This window comes from Centropristis striata, chromosome 19, assembly GCF_030273125.1.
Source record: "Centropristis striata isolate RG_2023a ecotype Rhode Island chromosome 19, C.striata_1.0, whole genome shotgun sequence".
NCBI lineage: Eukaryota > Metazoa > Chordata > Actinopteri > Perciformes > Serranidae > Centropristis > Centropristis striata.
The window spans coordinates 27,663,575-27,686,452 of record NC_081535.1 but is presented as its reverse complement, the minus strand read 5'-3'; the positions used below and the strand labels follow the sequence as shown (position 1 = coordinate 27,686,452).

At 38.7% G+C, this 22,878-nt stretch overlaps 1 protein-coding gene across 1 annotated transcript in view; it reads left to right on the top strand.

Annotated features, from left to right (window-relative positions):
* Positions 1 to 22,141, top strand: part of vldlr (very low density lipoprotein receptor) — an 83,279-nt gene extending 61,138 nt beyond the window's left edge. Inside the window, 6 exon segments of the mRNA XM_059357589.1 lie at positions 1,036 to 1,177; positions 2,296 to 2,445; positions 11,370 to 11,426; positions 17,167 to 17,244; positions 19,330 to 19,499; positions 20,891 to 22,141. Of these exon segments, the coding sequence (XP_059213572.1) occupies positions 1,036 to 1,177; positions 2,296 to 2,445; positions 11,370 to 11,426; positions 17,167 to 17,244; positions 19,330 to 19,499; positions 20,891 to 20,926 (633 nt within the window). The 3' untranslated portion in view covers positions 20,927 to 22,141.
* Positions 22,142 to 22,878: the final 737 nt, after the last annotated feature.

Sequence of the window (22,878 nt, the reverse complement as noted above, 5' to 3'; positions counted from 1 at the left end):
GTAGATGGTGTTTTAAATAGTTTAGAGCGAAAGTTGAAAGGCGAAAGGTCTCTCGGCAGCTCCGCTGTCCCCCGGCTGGTAGCCAGATCACCGGTAGCGGGGCTATTAGCGCCGCACGGGCGGTTTCTGCGGCTCGTTGCGCCGAGCCGGCGAGACCGCCGGTCACCGCCGGTGATCTGGCGCCGAGCCGGCGAGACCGCCGGTCACCGCCGGTGATCTGGCTCCGAGCCGGGGGACAGCGGAGCCCCCAGAGACCCGCAGCAGCTTGTTTATTGCCCATAAAATCAGTGGATGTGTGGGGCAGAATGACATGAGGGGGAATAAAGCGTGAAAATAAATAATCTTGCAGAAAGCGAGAACTGGAGAAGCAAAGCAGCAGCAACACTCTCTCACAGACACACACACAACAAACATCCATCTCTGTTGCTCTACTACGTCATCTGGTATAACTGATCTGATTGGCTAAGAGCTACCTACAGACCCTTTGATAGACATTCTAAGCGTCCAATAAACGGCTCCGGAGGATCGTAAACCACACCTCCTCTACGGAGAAAAGCATTGAAGGTGTCCAGACCTAATCTCCAATGAGATTTGGTCTGGTGTTAGCCAGGCTACAGTAAAATAGTAATAGTTTTGAACAAGTCTGAAGTTGTAGAAGAGTTGTTGAAGAGATTTATGGAAAAAAAACCCTGAACAATATGTACGGTTATTTAGGGGATTAATGTGTGCATGGCCTTTTTTGGCCATGGAAGGTCACGGGAGGGTAGTAAATTTGAGGAGGGCATACGGGTTAACTCAAATACGGGATTGTGTATAATTATAATGGAGATTATAATGGAGTCAGATGTATCCAAAGACTAATTAGAGTATGATAAAGTCATTGTTCAGCTAAACGGTTTGACTGATTTTGTAAATGTCTTCACAGTTGTGCTTCAGAAACCCCAGTGAGCACTGTAAAGGAAAATCTAACATTTCAGTTGTGAGCACAAATGGGTTCCTGGGGAAAATAAGCTGTGTTTTCTTTTCCTCGCTCAGGATCGAGTCTTCTGGACGGACGGTGAAAACAAAGCCATCTACGGCGCAAACAAGTTCACAGGCTCTGACGTGGTGACGCTGGCCAGTAACCTCAACGACCCCCAGGACATCATAGTGTACCACGAGCTGATCCAGCTGTCAGGTAAAAACCTGCTCGCAGAGAAACTGGAGGAAAGGACCAACGTTAATAGTGGTTTTGCTTGATAATCTCCATCATTAGAGTGCTGCAGGCTCAGTGACATCACAGCTTCTTCAAGTTCAGAGCTGAATTGGTGGATTTATTTTACAGTAGCTGCTGCAGTTAATGAAGCTAAAGTTGGTCAGAAATCACTAAGTGCATATGACTAGGGTACAGGAAGTACTAATGATGGTTATTACTTCTAATCTAATTACTTGTAATCATGCAGCCCTTATTGACACGAGCCTATTGGCAACTGATTGATGGAAGAACTAGCTACTAGCTATCGTAAAACCATCAGCGTTGGGAGTTTAACCTTTAAGCTTTAATTTTGAGCATTTACAATTCCATAACTGAGCAAAATGCGCAATGCAGTTTGAATATGTCAAAAACAAGCTAGTAAGGAAAGAGACGGGCACCAAAACGTGTTTCAGACAGAGGGTGAATACAGCTATCGTCAGTCAAAATGTGTCCTTTAAACATTAAAGCACCAGTGGTGGAAAGTAACTAAGTACAAGTACCTCAAAATTGTACTTGAGTATTTCCATTTTATGTAACTTTATACTTCTACTTCACTACATTTAGAGGTAAATATTGTACTTTTTACTCCACTACATTTAGCTGACAGCTTTAGTTACTTTTCAGGCAGAAATTTAACACAAAAACATTTAAAGTAATTTTACTTGTTTTTTATTTTATTTTATTTTAATCAAACCTCATAACAGTATATTTATTAAATGCTGCTTACATTAATGGATCATCATAATAATAATAATACAATAATATATTTAGAATGTATAAATTATAGTCTGATACGGTTATTCTGCATAATGAATACTTTTACTTTTGATACTTTAAGTACGTTTCGATGCTGATACTTTTGTACTTTTACTTCAGTAAATTTTGAATACAGGACTTTTACTTGTAGTGGAGAAATTTCACAGTGTGGTATTAGTACTTTTACTTGGGTAAATGATCTGAATACTTCTTCCACCACTGGTAGGAACCCAGACACGTATAAACATGAAAATTAGAAGAATATTAAAAAAAATAAACGTTGTTTGTTTGACTCCTGTGTGCAGGTACTAACTGGTGTGCAGAGAAAGGTGAAAATGGAGGCTGTAGCTACATGTGTCTGCCTGCACCACAGATCAACAAACACTCCCCCAAATACACGTGTGTGTGTCCGGAGGGACAGGAGCTGGCTGCTGACGGCCTACGCTGCAGACCTGGTGAGTCACAGCACCACAGTGTGAAAACTGATGTATTTACATTATGTATGTCGTGTTTACGCCTCAACCCAGAGAACATTTTTCACCATTAGATCATTCCTTCTCCCATTGGTTTTGACATGTTTTTATGATTAAAACAAATGCCACACTTGTTTGCATGAGCATGTGAAACCTCAGTAGGGCTCACGATTGCATCTACAATTTGCAATAGTGGTCGACCGATACAGGTTTTTTAAGGCCGATGCTGGTACCGATTATTTTGACATCAGTCTTAACCGATCCCCGATATGTGCTGTCGATTTTTTTTGGGGACGATTCTTGAAGCCGATATTGTCTTTTCTCACTCCATTTACATGATAAAAATGACAACAAATGTTACACAAGTCTCAATTTAAACAAAAAAAGAAACATTTATTAACAAAACTAACAAAACATATGAAAAGTTGGATAGCAAACAATGTGTATGTTGTATGTTGATGTGTTCTTTTTCCTGGTATCAGCAGCAGCTCACCAGAGAACGGCAGATGTTGCACTGAGCCTTGCCTGGTGTTGGCTCAGTGAAATGGGCTAATTGATCGAACGCATGCGCGTATCAATGCCGATACAGTTAAAAATACAGTAAAAATGCAAATATCAGCCTGATGTATCGGCCGGCCGATATATCAGTCGACCTCTAATTTGCGAGTAAACATGTTTCAAAAAAGTCTTACAATTGTGTAGCAATGGTATGGAGATCTATTGCATTAAACCAAGCACTCCTTAATTCTGCAAACATGTTGTATCAACCAAATGACAAGACTGAATTATGTGCAAAGACTTGTTGATAGAGAGATGGTCGAGTAACATGATGAAAGAAAACCCTGCAGAAGATTTACAGAAACAGCAACACAATTATTCACAATAAGGGAAAAACTTGCCAGTGGTGGTGAGGAAATATACATATCCACCTTAGATCTGGCAAACATTGTGATTAAGTTTTCTATGAAATCATGAAAAAAATGTGACTATTGCAGTTTCTGTTTATTCTAAAAGTGTGCAGGCCCAGGAAAGTGGGTCTTGAAGTTTGTTCGAAAAACGTCTTTTTTCCAACAAACCTTTTTCCTTTCAAAACTCCATCAAAAGTTTTGCCTGGAAAATCTGCTATTCAACTGCTTCATGGGACTCTGAGTTCAGTGTTATCTCACTTATGTGGCTGTTTTAGCTACAAAATGAATAATCCATAGAGAATTATGACACTTCATAGGAGCAAATCTCGAAAAGGAAGAATGTTTTAAATGGAAACTTAATAGAAGTTGGGGTAAATATTTCCAATAATCCATCTGAGTGATTTTCTTGATGCCTTCAGGTCGGTGTGGATGGCTTCATGGGAAAATCGGACTGTAAACCTGTAGCTACTCATAGTGCCAAATGTGCATTTCAATGACTGCACACACAAAGGCCATTCTGTGCGTTCCTCTCTGCTTCATCTTCCTTTTGCTGTGCTGCTGCTCTCCAATGTGCCTCTTCTTCAAGAACTGATTAAAAAGAAAAGGCTGAAGGGAGCCGCGTTTCACAGTGGAGCCCTCAAAACAGAATCAGTTGTAAGAAACAGAATTCACTTAGTCGAATTCTAAACTTCAGCCCCCCTCCTCTCTCCTCTGCTTCTCAGGCGCTCAAGCATGTTTCCCCGTGTGAGTGAGTTCCCTCTGAGTCTCGTCTTCTGTCTGTATCCATGCCAGCCACAAACCCAGCTGTCTCTTTGTGTTAGTAGTCTGACAGCACAACAGTAGCTGAGTCAGTTGGTGTTGTGATCCACTTTTTCAGTGTCTTTCTGACACGTCTCAACACCGTCCTCCTTTGCATCTCAGCTGCAGCTCTGTCTGTCCCTCTGATGTTTGAAAGTGTCTTCGTGGCCTCATCCTGACAGCTCATTTTTTCTTTTTTTTTGGGGGGGGGTTCCACATTCAGAGCTGTCCTCCTGTTAATTTTCTGCCTGTTGGGTTCAGTCCTGGTTTGAGCTGCCTTCAAATCTTTCGACTTATGAGTGGGATGTGACCGTGTACCATGACAGCTGAAGTTATGAGGCCGAACACACTAGAGGTGTGGACTCGAGTCACAAGTTTGACGACTTTAGACCCAACTTGACTAAAACCAAAAAGACTTGTAACTCTGTTCTTTTGAGGAGTTGCTTTTGTGCACTAGTTCTGTAGCATTCCTTCTAGAGAGGAATTACTCTCATAGATTTTAATGTACGGCTGGGCGATATGGACCAAAAGTCATATCCTGATTTATTTAGACTGAATATCGATATACGATATATATCCCGATATTTTTATCGCAAAGTGAGAGCAAATGTTCAGTCAAAGTCAAATATGACATAAGTACACCACAAGTAGTTTTATTGAAACTGTTTATTTAAGTGAACATAAATACTGTATAACAGGAGAACCTTTTTTTTTTTTTTAAATCAAAGCTTAATAAAGTACACATTTAATTAAGAAAATATCTTAAATAAAATAACCTATGAAATAAAATAAGCCAATCTTTTTCCGAAATAAATATTGAAAAAAAATTGAACTATATTGATATATCACATTTAAAAATATATCAATATTTTTCTTTATATCAATATATTTCACCCAGTCTAATCTAATGCGTTACATTTCTGTTAGTAAGTCATCAAATTCGGCTCATTAACTTTTTTTTTTTTTTTTAGCAGACTGCATTTCACTTTTGGGAAGCACTCTAAAAACCAGTTTTCTGTACCTTTTTCCCAAGCCATGCTATATGCTATGATACTTGTTTCAACACACAAATACACATTTTTGAAAAACAATCACCCTTCTAGTAAATTGAATATATTACTCTTTTGTTAAAATGCTGTTACTTTTTCGTAAATGAGCATATTGTGACTTTAAGAATTGAAACTCCCATGTTAAGAATTCGGAACTTGACTGTGGGACTTCTCATCTGCTGCTATAATAGTTCCACTGTTCTTAGAAGGCATTTCAGAGAGCGGCTGCAGGGATTTGCTCTCTGGAGCTGGCCTGGTTCACAGTCAGTACTCCAGTTCATCCCAAAGGTGTTGGGTGAGGGAGGTCAGGGTTCTGTGCACAAAAGTTAAGTTCTTCCACAGCAAACCAGGTCACCAGTCTTGTAGGGGCCTGTCTTTGTTTATAGTGGCATCGGCATGAAACTGAAACACATGCATGTCAAAAAAAAGTTAGAAGCATTAAGATTTAATTCTGTTAAAACTAAGGGGCTGAGCCCAAACTAGAAGATTATGAATACTCATTAAAAAAGTACTTTTGTCACTTTTGACATGTTATTTCCAATGCATTAGTTTTGAACTGAATAACTGTTTTTTCAAAATGAAACTCTAACCGCAGCCCCGCCCTGCATCAGGCTAATTTCCTTTGCTTGGAAACGCTGTCCTCTCTCCCTCATCTCCTCTGCTCCAGTTGTTTTTGTCTTTCGCTGCCCAGCTCTTTTCTGCGCTCCCACAGATTAGCCTTTTCATACTGAGGCAGCGTCGGATAGGAACCTGACAGCTGAATTCAGAGCACATACTCTCCTAATTGGACTCAAACTGTAGACCGAGACACTGGTGTACACAAAATACTGGAACATCTCCCTGGCAACTCTCCCCAGCACCTTCCTCCTGCCCTCCGAAATGAAAGTCCGCATAGTTAGCCCGTTCAATTTTTTAAGGACGTCTCTTCTCCTCATCTGTTTCTAGAGTTTCTTGACAGTTTGTGCAGCCTTTTCTCCTTTCTTAAAATCACTGAACCGCCGGCCCCGGTTGCGACAGGGAAAGAAGTTTTGGACGGGATGCTTACTGTGGTCTCCTGGGTCAATTCCTGAGTTTATGCCCTCCACCTACCTTATGTGAATGCAACATAAATGGGGAAACATTTTGTGGGATACCTGTGAAATTCAGTGCATTACTTTTCATGCAAATGCCTACACACTGTTGAGAACAGCCTGCCGTCAGTGCTGGAATTGAAATGAATCAAATGGTTTAACCTTAAAATCAAGAGTCTAATTGAGTCATGCATTTAGAGAATCCAACGTTTGCTCCAGCCCAGTATGAACTGTTCAGGTTCCAAACTAGGGACAGGAATAATTAATCTATCAATGAATGGTCGTTAAGAATTTGGTCGATCACGTGGAATTTTTAATCAATCTGTGTATTTTTTATTTTATCTATGACTGATGTACGGCCGCAGAACTGAACGCTCAGCGTGTTTCAGTTCAGTGATGCACAATCAGCCAATGAGCTGAGAATTAAGTTATAAAACACAGAAATACAAGAGTATTCATTTGAGCAAAACTAGCTTACTGTATGAAACCTTGCTAGCATGAATTACTAGGTTACATTTTTTCCAAAACTTATTAAAACACAAAACACATTTAAATATGAAGATTACTGAAAATTACTGAAAAAACTAACCTCATGCCTCTTTGAGGGCTAAAACACAAAACATTGAACTCCTTGATATCTTTACAGTATCACCTCACTTGATTTAGTTTTACGATCGACAGGAAGTCTCTTTTCGTCCTTTCAAAATAAAAGCATCCATTATCAAAACAGGCTTTTGCATAGTACTGTGTATATATCTTTTATTTTGCCCATGTATGCATGCAGTGATTGTTGTTAATGTTGTAGATAACAGAGTTTGCAAGGTCTGTGTGAATTTGGTTTGCTTGTCTGATCGTGAGCTTAAGAAAGTTACAGCAATTGATACAAGCAGATTCAGATTCAGATCAGATTTGAAATGTTGAAAAATTCACAGATATGGGATGGCACTAGAGGAATAAGATACAGTAGGGTTAGATGAACTCTGCAGCAATAAAAATCTGCCTTAGCTGTAGCAGGTTTTACAGGCTGCCTGGTCTACAGAAATGTAATGGGCTTCATAAAGTGAAAGTCCCTGCAGCCTGACTCACCTCCTCACAGGCTGTTTGGGAATCTGGAGCTGCCTCCAGGCTCTTTACAGCCGCTGTGATGACTGAATGTACCACCCAGACTTTCTTCTCTGCACATTTTCTTGCAGCTTGTTGGCTCTGTGTGTGTGTGAGGGCATGTATGTAGTTTCAGAGTGTTTCTGAGACATGTGGATATATGAAAACACTTTTTTTTTTTTTTTTTCTCCAAGAGTGTGGGCGCTTCTGCAAGTTTTCCCGCATGCTCGGGTTGTCTTGTGAGTGTCTTTATGTGCATGTGTGTGTTTCCACGCCTGTCTGCGTTTTCTGGTACTGTTTAGATGTGAGAATAGTGTGGGAGGGTTTAAAGAGGGATGCCTGTCACTCGCTGAATGCTCTTCCACCTTCCTCCTAGTTGGGCTGGAGCCAAAGGCCTCGCTGCTCTTTGCTTAAACCTCCAGCTAACATATTTATCCCTTTTTATAGCCGTTGCAGCTGAAACGAATAGGAACTGTAGAGCATTGTGCAGTTGCAGCTTTGACCGGCTCTAATCTTGTTAGTGAAAGAAAGTAATAAGCAATTCTCTTCACTTGTGGGGTTGAACCTGTAACTACCACTGAGAGATTTATATAACCGCCTTTAGAGGCAACCGGGGAGTGTTTTCCTTCAGGCTGAACGATCTCCGGCTGAAGTACAGGATGTTGTGACTCTGTTGGGACTCCTTAGTTTTACGGCTTGTTTCCTTAGAAATCAGTCATCATTAGCCTGACAAGTCTAGAGTTTAAGATTGAGGGTTTTACAGTTAGGGTTTGTCAAAATGTTATCCAAACTGACTTCTCAATCAAATATGCTTATAAAATGCAAATCCTCTCCAATCCCTCATTTGATTTATGCAGGTTTAGCTTTGAGGAGTCTCAAAGGTACCCTGTGAAGTTTTTATTGTGACTAACAACAATGCACTCAGTGTTTCATGACAAGGCTTTACCACCACTGGAAGGCTAGGCAAAATTATCATTATCTCCTTGTTCTCTGGTTTTTCTCCAAGACTTGTCTGCATTATTCTCATATTTGTCATCTCAATTTGATGAATTGTACATATTCTGCTAACAGTGCACCCTTTTTACGTGAACGGTCAAGTGTAACATAATGAATGCCTTCAATAAGACTGTCCAAAACTAAGAGAAATGAACTGTGATGAGTAGAAATGAAGGGGCTTCAGAGAGAAGTTAACTGTCTCACCCCCACACACCTGATGTGATTGTCTCATCATGTTTCTTTGTTTTCGTTTTCTGTTTAAACCCAGTATTTCGACACAGTTGCAGATAAAAATGAGGCTGCAGTAATATTGGGATAACTGACTTCTAGTGGTGGCAGTGTAGGATTGTTTTCAACTGGTGTGACCCAACATTTCCAATAACTGGAGAGCACTGTAAAATCCAAAAGTCAAAATGTATTGTAAAAAATGGATATCATTTTCAAAAGTCACAAGTTTTTAATCTATTGATATATTGTTGTGTCCTCTCCCACTTGCACCTAGACCAGCTTGTGCAACAGTTTTGACAACTTCAGCTATAATAGAATATATCTAGATTTCTCTCCCAGTACTTTTGTGCTGCAGCAAATGGCTGTTTTTGTTATTTGTACATTTTTTTTTACCCTAATGATTTACCCTTTTTAAATGTCCAAAATGGTGAAATAATTTCCCAAAAGATGGGCTTTTTAAATTCCTCTTTTTTCCATCCAACAATCTCAAAGTGTTATAAATAATAATAATAATTATAATAATAATAAAATATTGCATTTATATATCGCTTTTCTAAACACTCAAAGACTCTTAACAGGGAATTAAAAAATAAAATTAAAAAAATCTGTAAAATAAAAAAAGTCAGTGAAATAAAAAGTCAGTGGAAAAAATATTGAAAAGCACCAAATCTTAAAGTGGAGAACAATTTTACATTACAGTCTGTTTTGCAGGTCTTGAGGAGTATTACTGCATATGTGGAAAAGTTGTTTAAAACCTCAAATGATGTCGCTTGAGTCAGAATAGTTTGTGGCTGGAGATTACTAATGTGAAAATGAGGGACACAGATAAAAAACAATCTGTCAGTCTCAGGTAAAAGTGCTTTTATCAGACCTCTGTAGTCCGCTCCTCATCTCTGCTTGAGGCTAGCAGCTCAAGGCTACATTAGCTGCAGGTGGAAAGATAAAAACACACCCCGAAGGAAGAAAGATTATAAAACGACAAAGATGAAACCTCAGGTTGCATCAACTTTGATCTTATTCTTCTTGTGTTCTTTTTTTATGTTCTAGGAATTAATTGCCAAATTGTTGGGGTACTTGTTATATTGCTTGTTAAATGACTAATTGAGTTTACCTTGCATGGCCGCTGAATCACATGATATCCTGTCATAATGATTGTTGAGAAATACATTGAGAACCTTTAAAATTAAATTATCTGACTCCAACACCAAATCCTCACCTATTTCTCTGCTCCGATCGTTTGATGGGGAATGATGAGCAGGAGACGTACCAGTTCTCTGTTTAACTTCATTTTATTACAATACGTCAAGAAATGTGCAGTTACAGAGTCTCTGGGTTCAAACTACACGTCCCTGACATGACATTAGGCTGGTCAGTTCATGAAGTCTGAACGCACTCTAATTTCCCTAAACCCAGTTTTTTAGCCGAACAAAAGTTTTCTAAGAATGTAGGTAGATCTGTCCAATCCGCTGATTTGTCAGTTTGTCTTCTCTGCTTGGTGAAATGACGTGTCAGCATACTGAACAGTTATCTTTCTGCTCAGCACATCATGTCAGTGACCTGACCTGTAACAAACTTTCAAAACACAAACTCCTGCCTTGATATGACCTGCAGAGATATTACTGGAGACACAGATTTTCAATAAACAATAAAACATAAAATATATCTTGTTGTGATAATAGAATCTTACTCTAAGTAGGACAGAGAAAGTTTAAGCAGATATAATGAATGTATTTAGTTTAATCATAGTTTAAAAACAATATTAGCACATGATCATTGTATCAAAGCATCTTGCATGATTAATCTATAAATGCACAGAGAGAGGTTACATACACAGTTAGTGAATTGCACGCCTAGAAAGTGACCTACATTAACAGATAGTGACCCCCATTCACAGAGACAGAATAACAGATAATTCTAACATGACGTCGATAGACAGATTGTTCACCCAGTCACCCACCATGTATTTTGTGAAAATGCCTGCCCTTTTTCAAAGAGTGTCCAATAACTGCTTCTGTTCTGGCAGCATCAGGTTATAATTGATTATCGATGTCATGATCATTTCCTGTTGATCAGCTTCTGGATCAATAGTTTGAGCACTAGTATAATGTCCTGTAGATAAAAGATTTGGATCTGTTTTAGTGTGAGTTAGACTGCTTACTGTAGTACCGTTTGGCAGCAAGCATGATATGCATTAATTTCCCACTCCCACACAGGAGACCTAACAGCCCTGTAAACACTGCAACACTCTGCTGCTTCTGCTAATCACAGCTGCATTGATTGGCCTGTAAGGATTCTTATTGTTGCTGCAGCTGTCCACCCTGTTTGTACGGCTGCTGATAGAGATGTTATGATCGATACAGTTAACTGTGCGATGTGGCTTTAAACCTCTTTAATTGCTTCTGGATGTCTTTCTCTCACTTTTTTTCTCCAGCTTTGTCTGCATCTTGCTCTGTTGTTAAAAAGCAGGGAAACTATCAGGATTGTCTCTCCATGTAGAAATGTACCGCTGCTGCTGTTTGTGTGTATTGTCGATGGTGTCGTGGCGTTCGTCTCGTCTCGTAGCTGGGTGATGTCTTGCTGAACAAAAATGGATCCTGCTTTGATCCATCGAGCGTTTATTTACTAGTTTAGTCTCCAGAGATCTGGTCTATTTTCAAAGAAAGCTACTTGCGTGCGTGTGCCGTCTGTAAATAGGACAGCTGCTGTAGTCTGATGTCTTGTTGTCAAAAGCATGACTCTGGCTCTCTCTGTAACAGACCATTCTGCCAAAGGCCCCTCAAAGGATGATGGAAAAGCTCTAATACAGCCACCAGGTAAACCCATCAGCTGTTGCCTGCTCTGCTGCTGACTCGCCTTAAAGCATGTTGTTCACAAGCAAAATAACACTTTCTCTTCTCCTCTCTTACCGTGGCTTTTAATTGTTAAACTATACATCTGTCTCTTGATTGTTCTTGGCTTCAGTTGATCTGGCATGTACTCTTGAATCAGCCGTTTTGTTAATCTGCTGCCAAAATGAAACAAAAATCAAATTTCTTCTTGTGTCTCCAAGGTGCTTAATAGAGATCTTTGTCTTTTTTCCTCTCCTGCATCTGTAACGACTGCTTCTGTCTTTGCTTTGTTGTTGGTTGTGACGCACATTCAGATGTGTTTCAGGCCTTGCTGCATTTTTCAGATAACTGATTTAAGTCTATTTCGGCCTAATTTGTGACACACGGTCAAGTAGCCTGAGGTATTCAAGGGGTAATTCCATCCCAGCTGTCCTCTGGTCTGCTGTAAGTTGAGACAAAACAAAATACTTCAGAAGTTGTTGTTTTTTAATACTTGTATGAAAATGTGTTTATATATTTGATTAATCTGACCAGTGCAGTTGGGTTGCTCAGTTTGTTTATCCCTGTGAACCCAACCCGATGCTTTTTTTTTTTTTTTTTTTTTTTTGTACACATTTAACTTATAGCAGCAAATGCCCTAAGTTTTGCAAAAAAAAAATCAAGATGTCGAGGTGTAGCCCACAGAACTTTTCTGTTGTGTCAAATTGATTCTTGTTCGCTCATCCACAACTTGAGTCTAGTGAGCAACAAACAGAGTTCAGGCACTAATAAATTGTCATTTTGAGTCATAATTAACACGTTTATTGTAGCCCAGCTGTTATTTTGTGCCTATATAAAGCCAGGCATCTCTGTTCTTAGAAAGTATATAGTGTACATCCCATGGACACTACTTTATTTGTGCCATTGTGGGAATTATTGAGGGGGCGCTATATATGGTAATAACTGAAAAAGAGTGATTCTCTATGAAGCAAATGGCAAGTCTGGACCCCATTGTCTTCTCTCTCTCCACTTACCATCCATTACATTACCTCTCTCTCTCCACCTTCAAATCACAGCTCAAAAATCGCCTTTAGATTAGCCTTTTCTGTTTGACCTTGCCATTTTCACTTCTGCTCTGTTGTTTTTATGATGCTGATTGTGTTCTTGTTCTTATCTAATGTTTTTTGCTGTGTTGGTAAGATGACCTTGAGTGACCTGAAAGGCGCCTATATATAAAATGTATTATTATTATTAAGTTATTTGGGGCACAGCCGCTGTGCTTCTGCTGATGGTAACTAGTGGTCGACCGATATGGGTTTTTTGGGGCAGATACCGATTATTTTGGTATGAGTCTTAACCAATATGTGCTGCCGATATTGCCTTTTCTTCCTCCATTTACATGATAAAAATGACACAATGATAACAAATGTTACACAAGTCTCAATTTAAACAAAAAAGAAACATTTATTAACAAAACAAACCAAACATATTAACAGTTGGATAGCAAACAATGTGTATGTTGTTCTAGGCCTCGAGGTGGTGGCGCCTCAGATGATCCACATATTTGATGTGTTTTTCTTTTTTCCGGTATCAGCAGCAGCTCACCGAGCCTTGCCTGCTGTTGGCTCAGTGAAATGGGCTATTTGATCGGCGAACACGCGTATCAGCCAATGCCGATACAAGTAAAAAATACAACAAATATCGGGCCGATATATCAGCCAGCCGATATATTGCTCTACCTATAATGGCAATCAGATCATATGTTGAAGATTGAAAAGATAATAGACAATTACTTTTCCCCACAACGATATTAAGGTGATTTGAACTAACTTACTTCCAAATCTGGTTCACCTGTTCATGAGCATGAATCCATATTTCTGCTCGCCAAAACTTTGTTCTGTGCTCCTTTAGACCAATTAACACAGTTGTCAATAATTTAAATAAACAGCTAAACTGTAAATATGTGATTTAATGAAATGCATGCAAACAAATGAATGTACTACTACTGTTGGCACTATGAATGTTACTATAAAGGTAATGAAACATTTTAATAATAGAAATGTGTAAAAGCCCCATAAACGGTCACAATAATCAAATTTGGATAACAAAGACTGCATTACTTACTCTTAGTAATCCAAAGTATTATAATGGCTGAATAAATGTTATTTATGTTTTTCTTTGACTATAACAACAACTCGTCCATGCTGGCATTTCACTTGCTGGCGTGCTGTGACGTTACTCCCCGCCCCCGCCTGACTCCGTCCTCGGCCAGCCCTAACTGCCACTGACTCCATGACATTATACTGCCTTATTACATCAGCCAAAGAATGATGGCTGTGTAGTGCCAAAACTCACAAATGACTGCATGACACTACATTTGGGTGATTCTCATGAAGCCAGTCTAAGTTATGTCTGTGAAGATTATAAGGACATACTTTATTAAACTACATATGTTTCACTTTTATATGAATAAACAATATAGCCATAACGAGGCACAATTCATTGTTTTGTGCTAAAATAATATTTTCTATATTTTTGAACATATTTTTAATTCACAAATTCATTACCGTAATGTGTCCAGATAAAAATGTCATGGTTTCCCCACACTTGTATACAATAAATATTTACTAAACTTTATAAAAATAAATATACATTTGTTTAAAAATTTATAATTTAACAGAATATAATCAAATATTATGTTTTTTAACAATGTATAAAGAACAAAATTTGAATGAAAATTGAGAAAAAATGGTTAGATGTCACGGTAATGATAGAATTGTTTGCATTAAAATATGTGTATATTTTAATAAAATACATTTTGGTGATATCAGCTACCCTTGAGCATATTTAAGTGCTTGCCAAAGAAAAAAAAAAAGAAAAAAAAAACCTTTTTTTTACATTTCCATTTAAAAATGTGTTACAGTAATGAATTTTGTTGCTCAAAGTGTCTCTTAAAATGTCAAATACATTGAAAAATTTTAAATAGATTATAAATTCATATTTAACAGTGACTTTAGATTATATTTGTTATAAAGGGTCAAGGAAAATATGTATTCAATGCTCTTGGATTTTTTGTATGATCTGTACCATGTTCAGGAGAATCACTCTTTTTTTCCCTTGTTTTTGTTATCTCACCACACAAATGTTTCCTTTCGTCTTCTCCTAATCACAATGTGTAATCTAATCGCAGATCAAATGAACACACATTGAGCTGTCATCTGGGTACAGCTCTGTATTCTATATTGAGTGTCCAATACCTTTCAGGCCTCTGTGGCTTTTGTTGGTGCTATTTGCTTTAGACTGGGTGTAACCTGTGTACGTGCTTAGTGTCCGTCTGGGGTCATATTTGTGGCTCGACTCCAGCTCTGTGGATTAAAACCACACTGTTCCGTCCTGTAAACATTTCAGACTTAATGTGTTTAGTAAACTGGAATGAAGTGTTTGCTCACTAACTTTGTTATAATCCTCTGAAAAATGCAGTTGAAAGTGTTCCACATAAAATGAGGGAGTCTAATCAGCCCAACAAGGAGCACAGACAATGTTTCTTCTGATGAGTTGTTGATACCTACAGCTCTTGTTCTCATGACTTTCATTGAGTTAGTTTGACCCTCTATTTTTATGTTTAAGCCATAATGTTGTTGACCACTGAGCTGACCACTCAGTCCTGCACATGTGATGCAGGAGAATTCTTTGGATTCATCCGCACAGAGCATTTTATATTTTCTGCTCCTTTGTTACAGTAGAATGAGCTGGTGACGCAGAATATCTGAATATTAAAACCACAGTTTAGCATCACATTTTGCACCGGTAGATTTTTGTCTGCAAGCACAGGTCGAGAGCAGCACCTAGTGGCACAGACGAGGAACTGTCCCCCTACAGTTACAGGTTAATGAGTGTGATTGTTGTATTAATGCACACACAGGGATTGTACCTCAAATCTTCCAACCAGCTTCGGGAAACAGAGCTGTGCAGGAAGAGAAATTAAGTGATATTTGTTATTCTATATTTCTAACTCTGATCTCAGCTTTCTTGTGAACACACAAATTATTCATATCTACACTAGGGCTCAAAAAGCTATTTAGATGAAAGTCTATTTTCTGATTTCAAGTAAACTCAAAATGCAGCCCTCAATTAGTACAGTGTCTGTACTGTACGAAAAGGTAGTAAAACATGTTAAAACGTAAGGATGAAGGGGGAAAAAGTGAATCTATCTTTATCAAATCCCATGAAGAGTCCATAGCAGCAAAAAAAATGATCCTCCTCACAAGTTTTGTGTGCAGTATGTTATTCCACACTGTTTTTATTCATTACCATGAATACAAGTTTATTTTTACTTAATTCCACAAACACCGTCCTGCTGCCAGAGATACTTATTAGTAGTGATGTGCCAATGAAGCGTCATGAACCCTTTTCTTTAATTTCTGAGACCACAAGATGCTTTTATAATTAATGTGCTATCAGCTCTTTGTCAGGCTCAGGAAATAAAGAAAATGGTTCATGAGGCTTCATTGGCACATCACTACTTGTTAGAGCAGTGGTTCTCAACCTGAGGGCTTGTGACACCAGGTAGAAAAAATAAAATATATTTTTACATTACTGTGTGAGTACTGTCCTCACAAACAAACTTTTTTTTTTACAAATATTTATCAGTTGCAAACACCAGCCTGATTATTTTGGGGGACGCACTGTACTAGAGCACTAAATGTGTATGAATCCACAGCTGTAAACAGTCCCTAACAAATGTGCTATATTTCTTACTGTTTGGGTAACTTGATAGAAATACAGTGCCCAGCTGTTTTTAGGAAATTACAGAGTCCTTTTAAAATGAAAGGATACATTTGTGGGGATCAGGACATTCTTTGCAGCAAAGAATGAATGGGCTCAAAGCCACAGACAGGATGAAAGTCAAAGTACTTAGAGGCAAACTTGACACATTTAAGGTCTTTTTAAGAATTAGAAATTTTGTATATTGTATTTTATTGTATTGTATATATGTGTAAAATGCATTTGAACAGCTATTGTGGCATTAGAATAGTAGAATTGATGGTGTATTTGTAATTGTTTTTAAGTCGAGTTTGACCAGCTGCTCTGTTCATTTTGTGGCTGACAGCCGTGTGGATGACATCACCGGAGCGTTTGGCAGCAGAGCAGACTGACTGGCAGGAAGAACATGAGTTCACAAACCCCGTTTTTTGTCTCTTTGTCCTGAAGTCTCTGCGGCTGCTTTCAGCCGAGCTGTTTGCCAGTCATGTCACTCACTTTGCTACTGACACCAAAACACTCTGGCCTGCTGCATGAACGCAGAGACTACATAATGTTGATCCAGGGACAACATAAAACGATTCTTTACACAGTGCTGCAACAAGTTTTAACATTACGCTTAAAGTTTGAAGCCAAACTGTCAGATTCACAACTTGAGTATCGTGGCAGGATGTGAAAATGATATTTCACATTTCCACCAGCTGACATTTTCCCCAAAGGAAACAAGTCAGTGCTTGTTCCCAGAATCTTTTTTGGGTGATGATACTTTCCCAACAGGAAGTCAGTCATGCATGGATTCCATGCATAGTTCAGCACTTCAGTAGTAATCAAGAACACGCTCTCCGTCGTCTTGACCTCCCAGCCCCATTCCACTTCTAAGTGAACCTTCTTCATTTTTCAGCATTCAGTTTGCTTTCTCAAACTGAACATGAAGATGTCCTAAAGTGTGTGTTCGATTTAAAGTGTTTTGTTTTTTGTCTTTCAGAAGCCAACGTGAGCACGTCGATTCAGGTGGATTCTACAGCCAGAGGCTCTGCTGCTGCCTGGGCCATACTGCCTGTCTGTACGTAAAAAACACTCTCATTCACACACATTTACACACACATGCACACATTAACACACACACATTCACATACGCACACACACACACACACACACACACACACACACACACACTCATTCTATGAGGGGTATTTTATGCCAGCACACTATACTTAAACGCCTAGAATGCGTCGCCTGTGCCAGCATAAAGTCTGATTAATAGGCGTGCTTACAGACACGCGTATTGCGAGTACACCAGATGACATGGGTGACGGGTGAAAAGTGCCACGAGCGAACGTAGTGGACGCCTGTGTGTGTGTGTGTAACGCGTGTACGTTAACAGTGTGTTACTCTGTGTAACAGTTCAGCTGTTACACAGAGTCTCAGCTTCATATGGTATTGTTTATAAGAAAGCACAACTTACAGATGAACTCCAAGCCCCCACAGAGCTGTCAGGATATTTCTATTATTTTCAGGCCAGTTTTTATTTTCTTGTTAACGAAATCTCTCTCTCTCTCTCTCTCTCTCTCTCTCTCTCTCTCTCTCTCTCTCTCTCTCTCTCTCTCTCTCTCTCTCTCTCTCTCTCTCTCTCTCTCTCTCTCGGTTTGAATGATATCGAATTGATATTTAATGATAGCAAGGGTGAAAGGGATAATTAAAATAATTTCAGCTACTTAAAAATAGTAGGCTAATAGTAAAGTGCAACGCTCACAGCCAGTTCCCAGCTTCGCGCGCGGACACACAGTTCATTACGCACCAGCTGTAATTAGGTAGGTTTACCTGCCTGCAGAAGCCGTAATCGCTGTCACCCCTGAATATTAAGTAGCCATGCGGACCTATCTAATGAATATTCAGTAGCCATGTGGACAGCAGTCCGTTCACAATATGATTCCATCGGACCTTATATCTACACTGTTTAACCCAATTCGGCACTTATGCACAGTCCCATTATGTTTTACAGACATTCGTAGTTAACTAATGAGGTAAAACATTTTGTTTAAGCTGCATTTTGCTGACTTTCACTCCTAAAACAGGCTAATTAAGCCTCCGGTTTTGGCCGGAAAAACGTTAAGTTTATCTGGTAAGTACGAGATGGTCTTTCTCTTCATCTATAAGTTGTGCTTTCTTATAAACAATACCATATGAAGCTGAGACTCTGTGTAACAGCTGAACTGTTATAGGCTTACACGCGTTACACACACACACAGGCGTCCACTACGTTCGCTAGTGGCACTTTTCACCCGTCACCCATGTTATCTGGTGTACTCGCAATACGCGTGTCTGTACGCCTATGTAGAATTGTACTTAACAGTCACGCGGGTCTTCATGTCACGTATTTGAGGCGTAGTTCACCTGTCACGCAGCCGTCACGTAGGCGTATGTGCAACAACGCCTGTACAGCGTCTGCGTGACGCCTACGTGACGCCTGTCTGTCCATTGAAAGTGAATGGAATTTACACGCGCACGTTAGACGTTTGATGTCATCGCATAGGCGCTGTACACGCGTTTTAGTATAGTGTGCTGGCATAAAATGCCCCTCATACTCATTCACACACACACACACACACACACACACACATTCACACATGTAAGGTGTGAGTATGAGGCTGCATTGGCCATGACTAATTTGTGCAATGAATAGACTTTATTTCAACAATATTGTCTTTGAAAACTGGGTTGAGTATAAAATATAATTTATAATTTTCCTTTAAAAAGTCTTCTTTTAATCTTTAGGAACCCAGCGTTATGTGTTTGTGTTCATATGTGCTGCAACAAACGCAGTAATACTACACCATTTATGTAATGGCTAATGTCCAAGCTAGATCCCCTTGTTAGCTGCAGCTGTTACCTCCAGTTATTTTTGTTGTAACAATGTGTGAACGAAGCAATAAAACCGAAAATGGGTGGGGGTACAAGTTACCAAACTGAGGGGGAAAAAATTTAACTTGAGTGCACAAACAATGAATGTTAATGAACAACTTATCAAAGATGTACTCACTGTGCTGCATTCAAGCACAGATAAATACATGTGTGGAAACTGCAGCCTATCAGCTCTAAAGCTTAATTCTGGATTATCTGACCTTTGTGCTCTGGTTCCTGTGTACAGTGCTGCTGGCGATGGCGGCAGCGGGTGGCTACCTGATGTGGAGAAACTGGCAGCTAAAGAACCAGAAGAGCATGAACTTTGACAACCCCGTCTACCTGAAGACCACGGAAGAAGACCTAAACATAGACATCACCCGACACGGTGCCAACGTGGGCCACACCTACCCTGCGGTGAGTAAAAAAAACAAACAGCCTCTAAGTAGTGATGTAACAATGAAGCCTTATGAACCATTTTCTGAGCCCACTAGATGGGCTAGGAAGGGCTGAAAGCGCACTAAACTACCATAGCTTGAGCCTCTTTCCTTGTATCAAGAGTGCCATCTAATGAACTCTGAAAATAAAGAAAATGATTCATGAAGCTTCATTGGCACATCACTACCTCTAAGCATAGGGCATCATGGGTAAGAAGGGTAAAAACTTTTCACATTTGTCATTCTTGGGTTTCTTTTTTTCAACAAAGGAAAGTAGATGTTTTTTTACCTAGCAAGTCAAGAGAAATATATTTATAATTATATTTCTCTTGACTTGCTAGGTAAAAAAACATCTCCTACTTTCCTTCGTTGAAAAAAAAGAAACCTAAGAATAATATTCAGAGTAGACAAAATGAACTTGCTAGAAGTTTTTCACATTTGTCGCCCAATCAATACTTTTAATCAGTAAAGACAATGTGAACTAAAATGTTACTCACAGCTGCTTTTTATTAGTGATGTGCGAATGAAGCTTCATGAACCATTTTCATTAGTTTCTGAGACCACTAGATGGAGCTATTGGTTTAAAGAAAAAGGCTCAATCTAAAAAAGCGCCATCTAGTGGACTTAGAAAATAAAGAAAATGGTTCATGAAGCTTCATTGGCACATCACTACTTTTTATAGCCCTATGCATTAAAATAACAAGCTTTCTTAAAAATAAAAAGTTTTGGCAGGTGATGTCAAATCTTTTTTTAGTTGTAATACTCATTTCTCTCTGACTCATTTCAGATCAGCAATAAAGACAATTCCCATATCCCACACAACTTCCCAACATCAAAACCTAATTTCAGACTAAATCAAATGTTTTTAAGTGCACTCTAACACAAAGAAATGCATTTAGATCAGAACTTTTTTCCCCAATTTCCACTGTTGGGTGGTGGTCTTCAGTAAGTTTCAGATCAGCCGTGCAGTTTAAATAAGTTTATCTGTATAGAGAGGAGGATGGAGACTGAATGTCAATGACCTCTACTCTCATCCTGACTCTGTGACCTTTTAGTAATCCTGAGTGCACAGAGCACGTCTCTCTGTACACAGATTAAAGAGATTAACCTAAACCGGCCAGAGCCACAAGATGAACACACACACACACACACACACACACACACACACACACACACACACACACACACACACACACACACACCTCACAGCTGCAGCAGACAGAAGGCAACTCTTAAAAAAGACACAAATGGTTTCACTTGCAAAAAAAAAAGAAATGTTAAAAACAACAATCAAGATGCACCATGTTATAGAACACATTAATAAAGCCTATTGTTCCTCTCCTCCCCCTCCCTCTTTCTCTCTGTCTCCAGATTTCGATAGTGAGCACAGATGACGACTTATCATGATTTATCGTCACGGCAACCCGTCGCGCTGCGTGGCGCCACCTCGTCCCCATGCTGACGGTTGTCCGTAGCAGCAGCAGCAGCCCTTACAGTACGACCACATGCCTTCTGAAGTGCATTATGTCATTATCTGTGGAGAGGATGACTTGAGGAAATGTTATTTATTATGTGAATACTACAATGAATTATGTGTCCATAACTGTTTTCACTCAATGCATCCAAAGTGTTAAGGATTTTGTTTGTTTTTTTTGGTCCTTGTTATTTTCGGGCCACAGCTTTTTTTTTTTTTTTTTTTGCCCGCCCTCTCAAAGGAGTCCAACGCCATCTTTTCACAACAGATGAGAGAAACACTTTGAGGAGGACACAGCGTTTCTCTCAGTAAACAGATCGACTCTGCTGGACAGGATTTAAAACTGGATCTGAGCTGTCCGTATCAGAAGTGATACAGAAGTGTTAAAGACAGCGTGAGGCTACTTTTTGATCATATTCAGAGTGAAAGCGGGGTCATTAAGAAGTGAGGGAAACTCAACCCAAACTTGGTCTTTCTTGCCTCCTCTGAACAGGCTCACTTGTGTGAATATTTATGTAACATTATGTTTTGGGCAGTAATATCTTAAAATGTAAGTTTTCTTTTCTCTTTCTTTCTTTCTCATTTTTTATTTAATTTTTTTCTGTCAAACAGTACATCCTCTACTTCTTACAAGCTGTTTTTCAACCAGTGTTTATTATTATTATTATTATTATTATTATTATTATTATTATTATTATTATTATTATTATTAATAATATAGAAGCTGCGTAAGGATCACCATGGTTACCGCATTTGTAAAACCTTGTATATATTTACCCATCATCCCTCAAAGACATGACCGTCAATCAGGACTCTCTTCAATGCACTTTGATCAAATGTTCCTTTTGTAAATAAGATTGTATACATTTGACTTGAAATCAATTTTTTGCTATGGTTGGGCATCATACCAGGGTTAGAGTTCAGATGTATTTAACAAGAAAGAAAAAATAGAGAAAAAAAACACCAAAAAAAAACAACACAACTGAATTTGGTAAAACTATTTTGTATGTTTGTGTGCTGTTGCTGTGAACTTTTTCTAGCCTTGTACAGTGAGGGGGAATACTATCAAAACTTAAAAGCTCTGTATCTGTGAAGAAACCGATTTGATCACTTGAGAATAAAAAACTAATCCACAACATTGTTCAGAACTGGCGTCCTGTCTTTTCCATCATGCATGTGTGTGTTTATGTGAGGATAAGGACACATACTCGTATAGCTTTAGTCTGATGCTGTTGTCATGGTAACTAAACCATCTTGGTTCCAAAAAAGGGAAATCTTAATGCGAGTTAGCACCAGTGGTGGAAGAAGTATTCAGATCCCTAACTCGAGTGAAAATATTAATACCACACTGTGAAATGACTCCACTACAAGTAAAAGTACAAAAGTATCAACATCAAAATGTACTTAAAATATAAAAAGTAAAAGTACTCATTTAGCAGAATGGACCTATTCAGACTGTTATATATACGGTTGCACATAAAGTTTGAAAAATTGTTTCCAGACAATCCTGTTTATCGTGGTTTCTATTTTCATTGTGATATGTTTGGAAGGGATCGATTAATGACGTTTTGAGAAGATATACACTTCTGTCAATAATAGGCCTGGGACGATAACAAATTTTGCTGGACGATATATTGTCACACAAATTATTGCCGATAAACGATATTATTGACAACATGATAATATATCATAATAATGCACACCCTTTCAAATACAATACACTTTTATTTCTCAGTGTTTTTTACCATTGTAATTGTAATTTTAAGAACGTTTAAATATCCTAAATAAATAAAACAAACTTTTTTTTTTTAAAAGGGCAGCATTTATTTTGCGATGTAGTAAACTCCACTTTCTGTGAGCGCACAGCGTTTATATTTACTTTGTC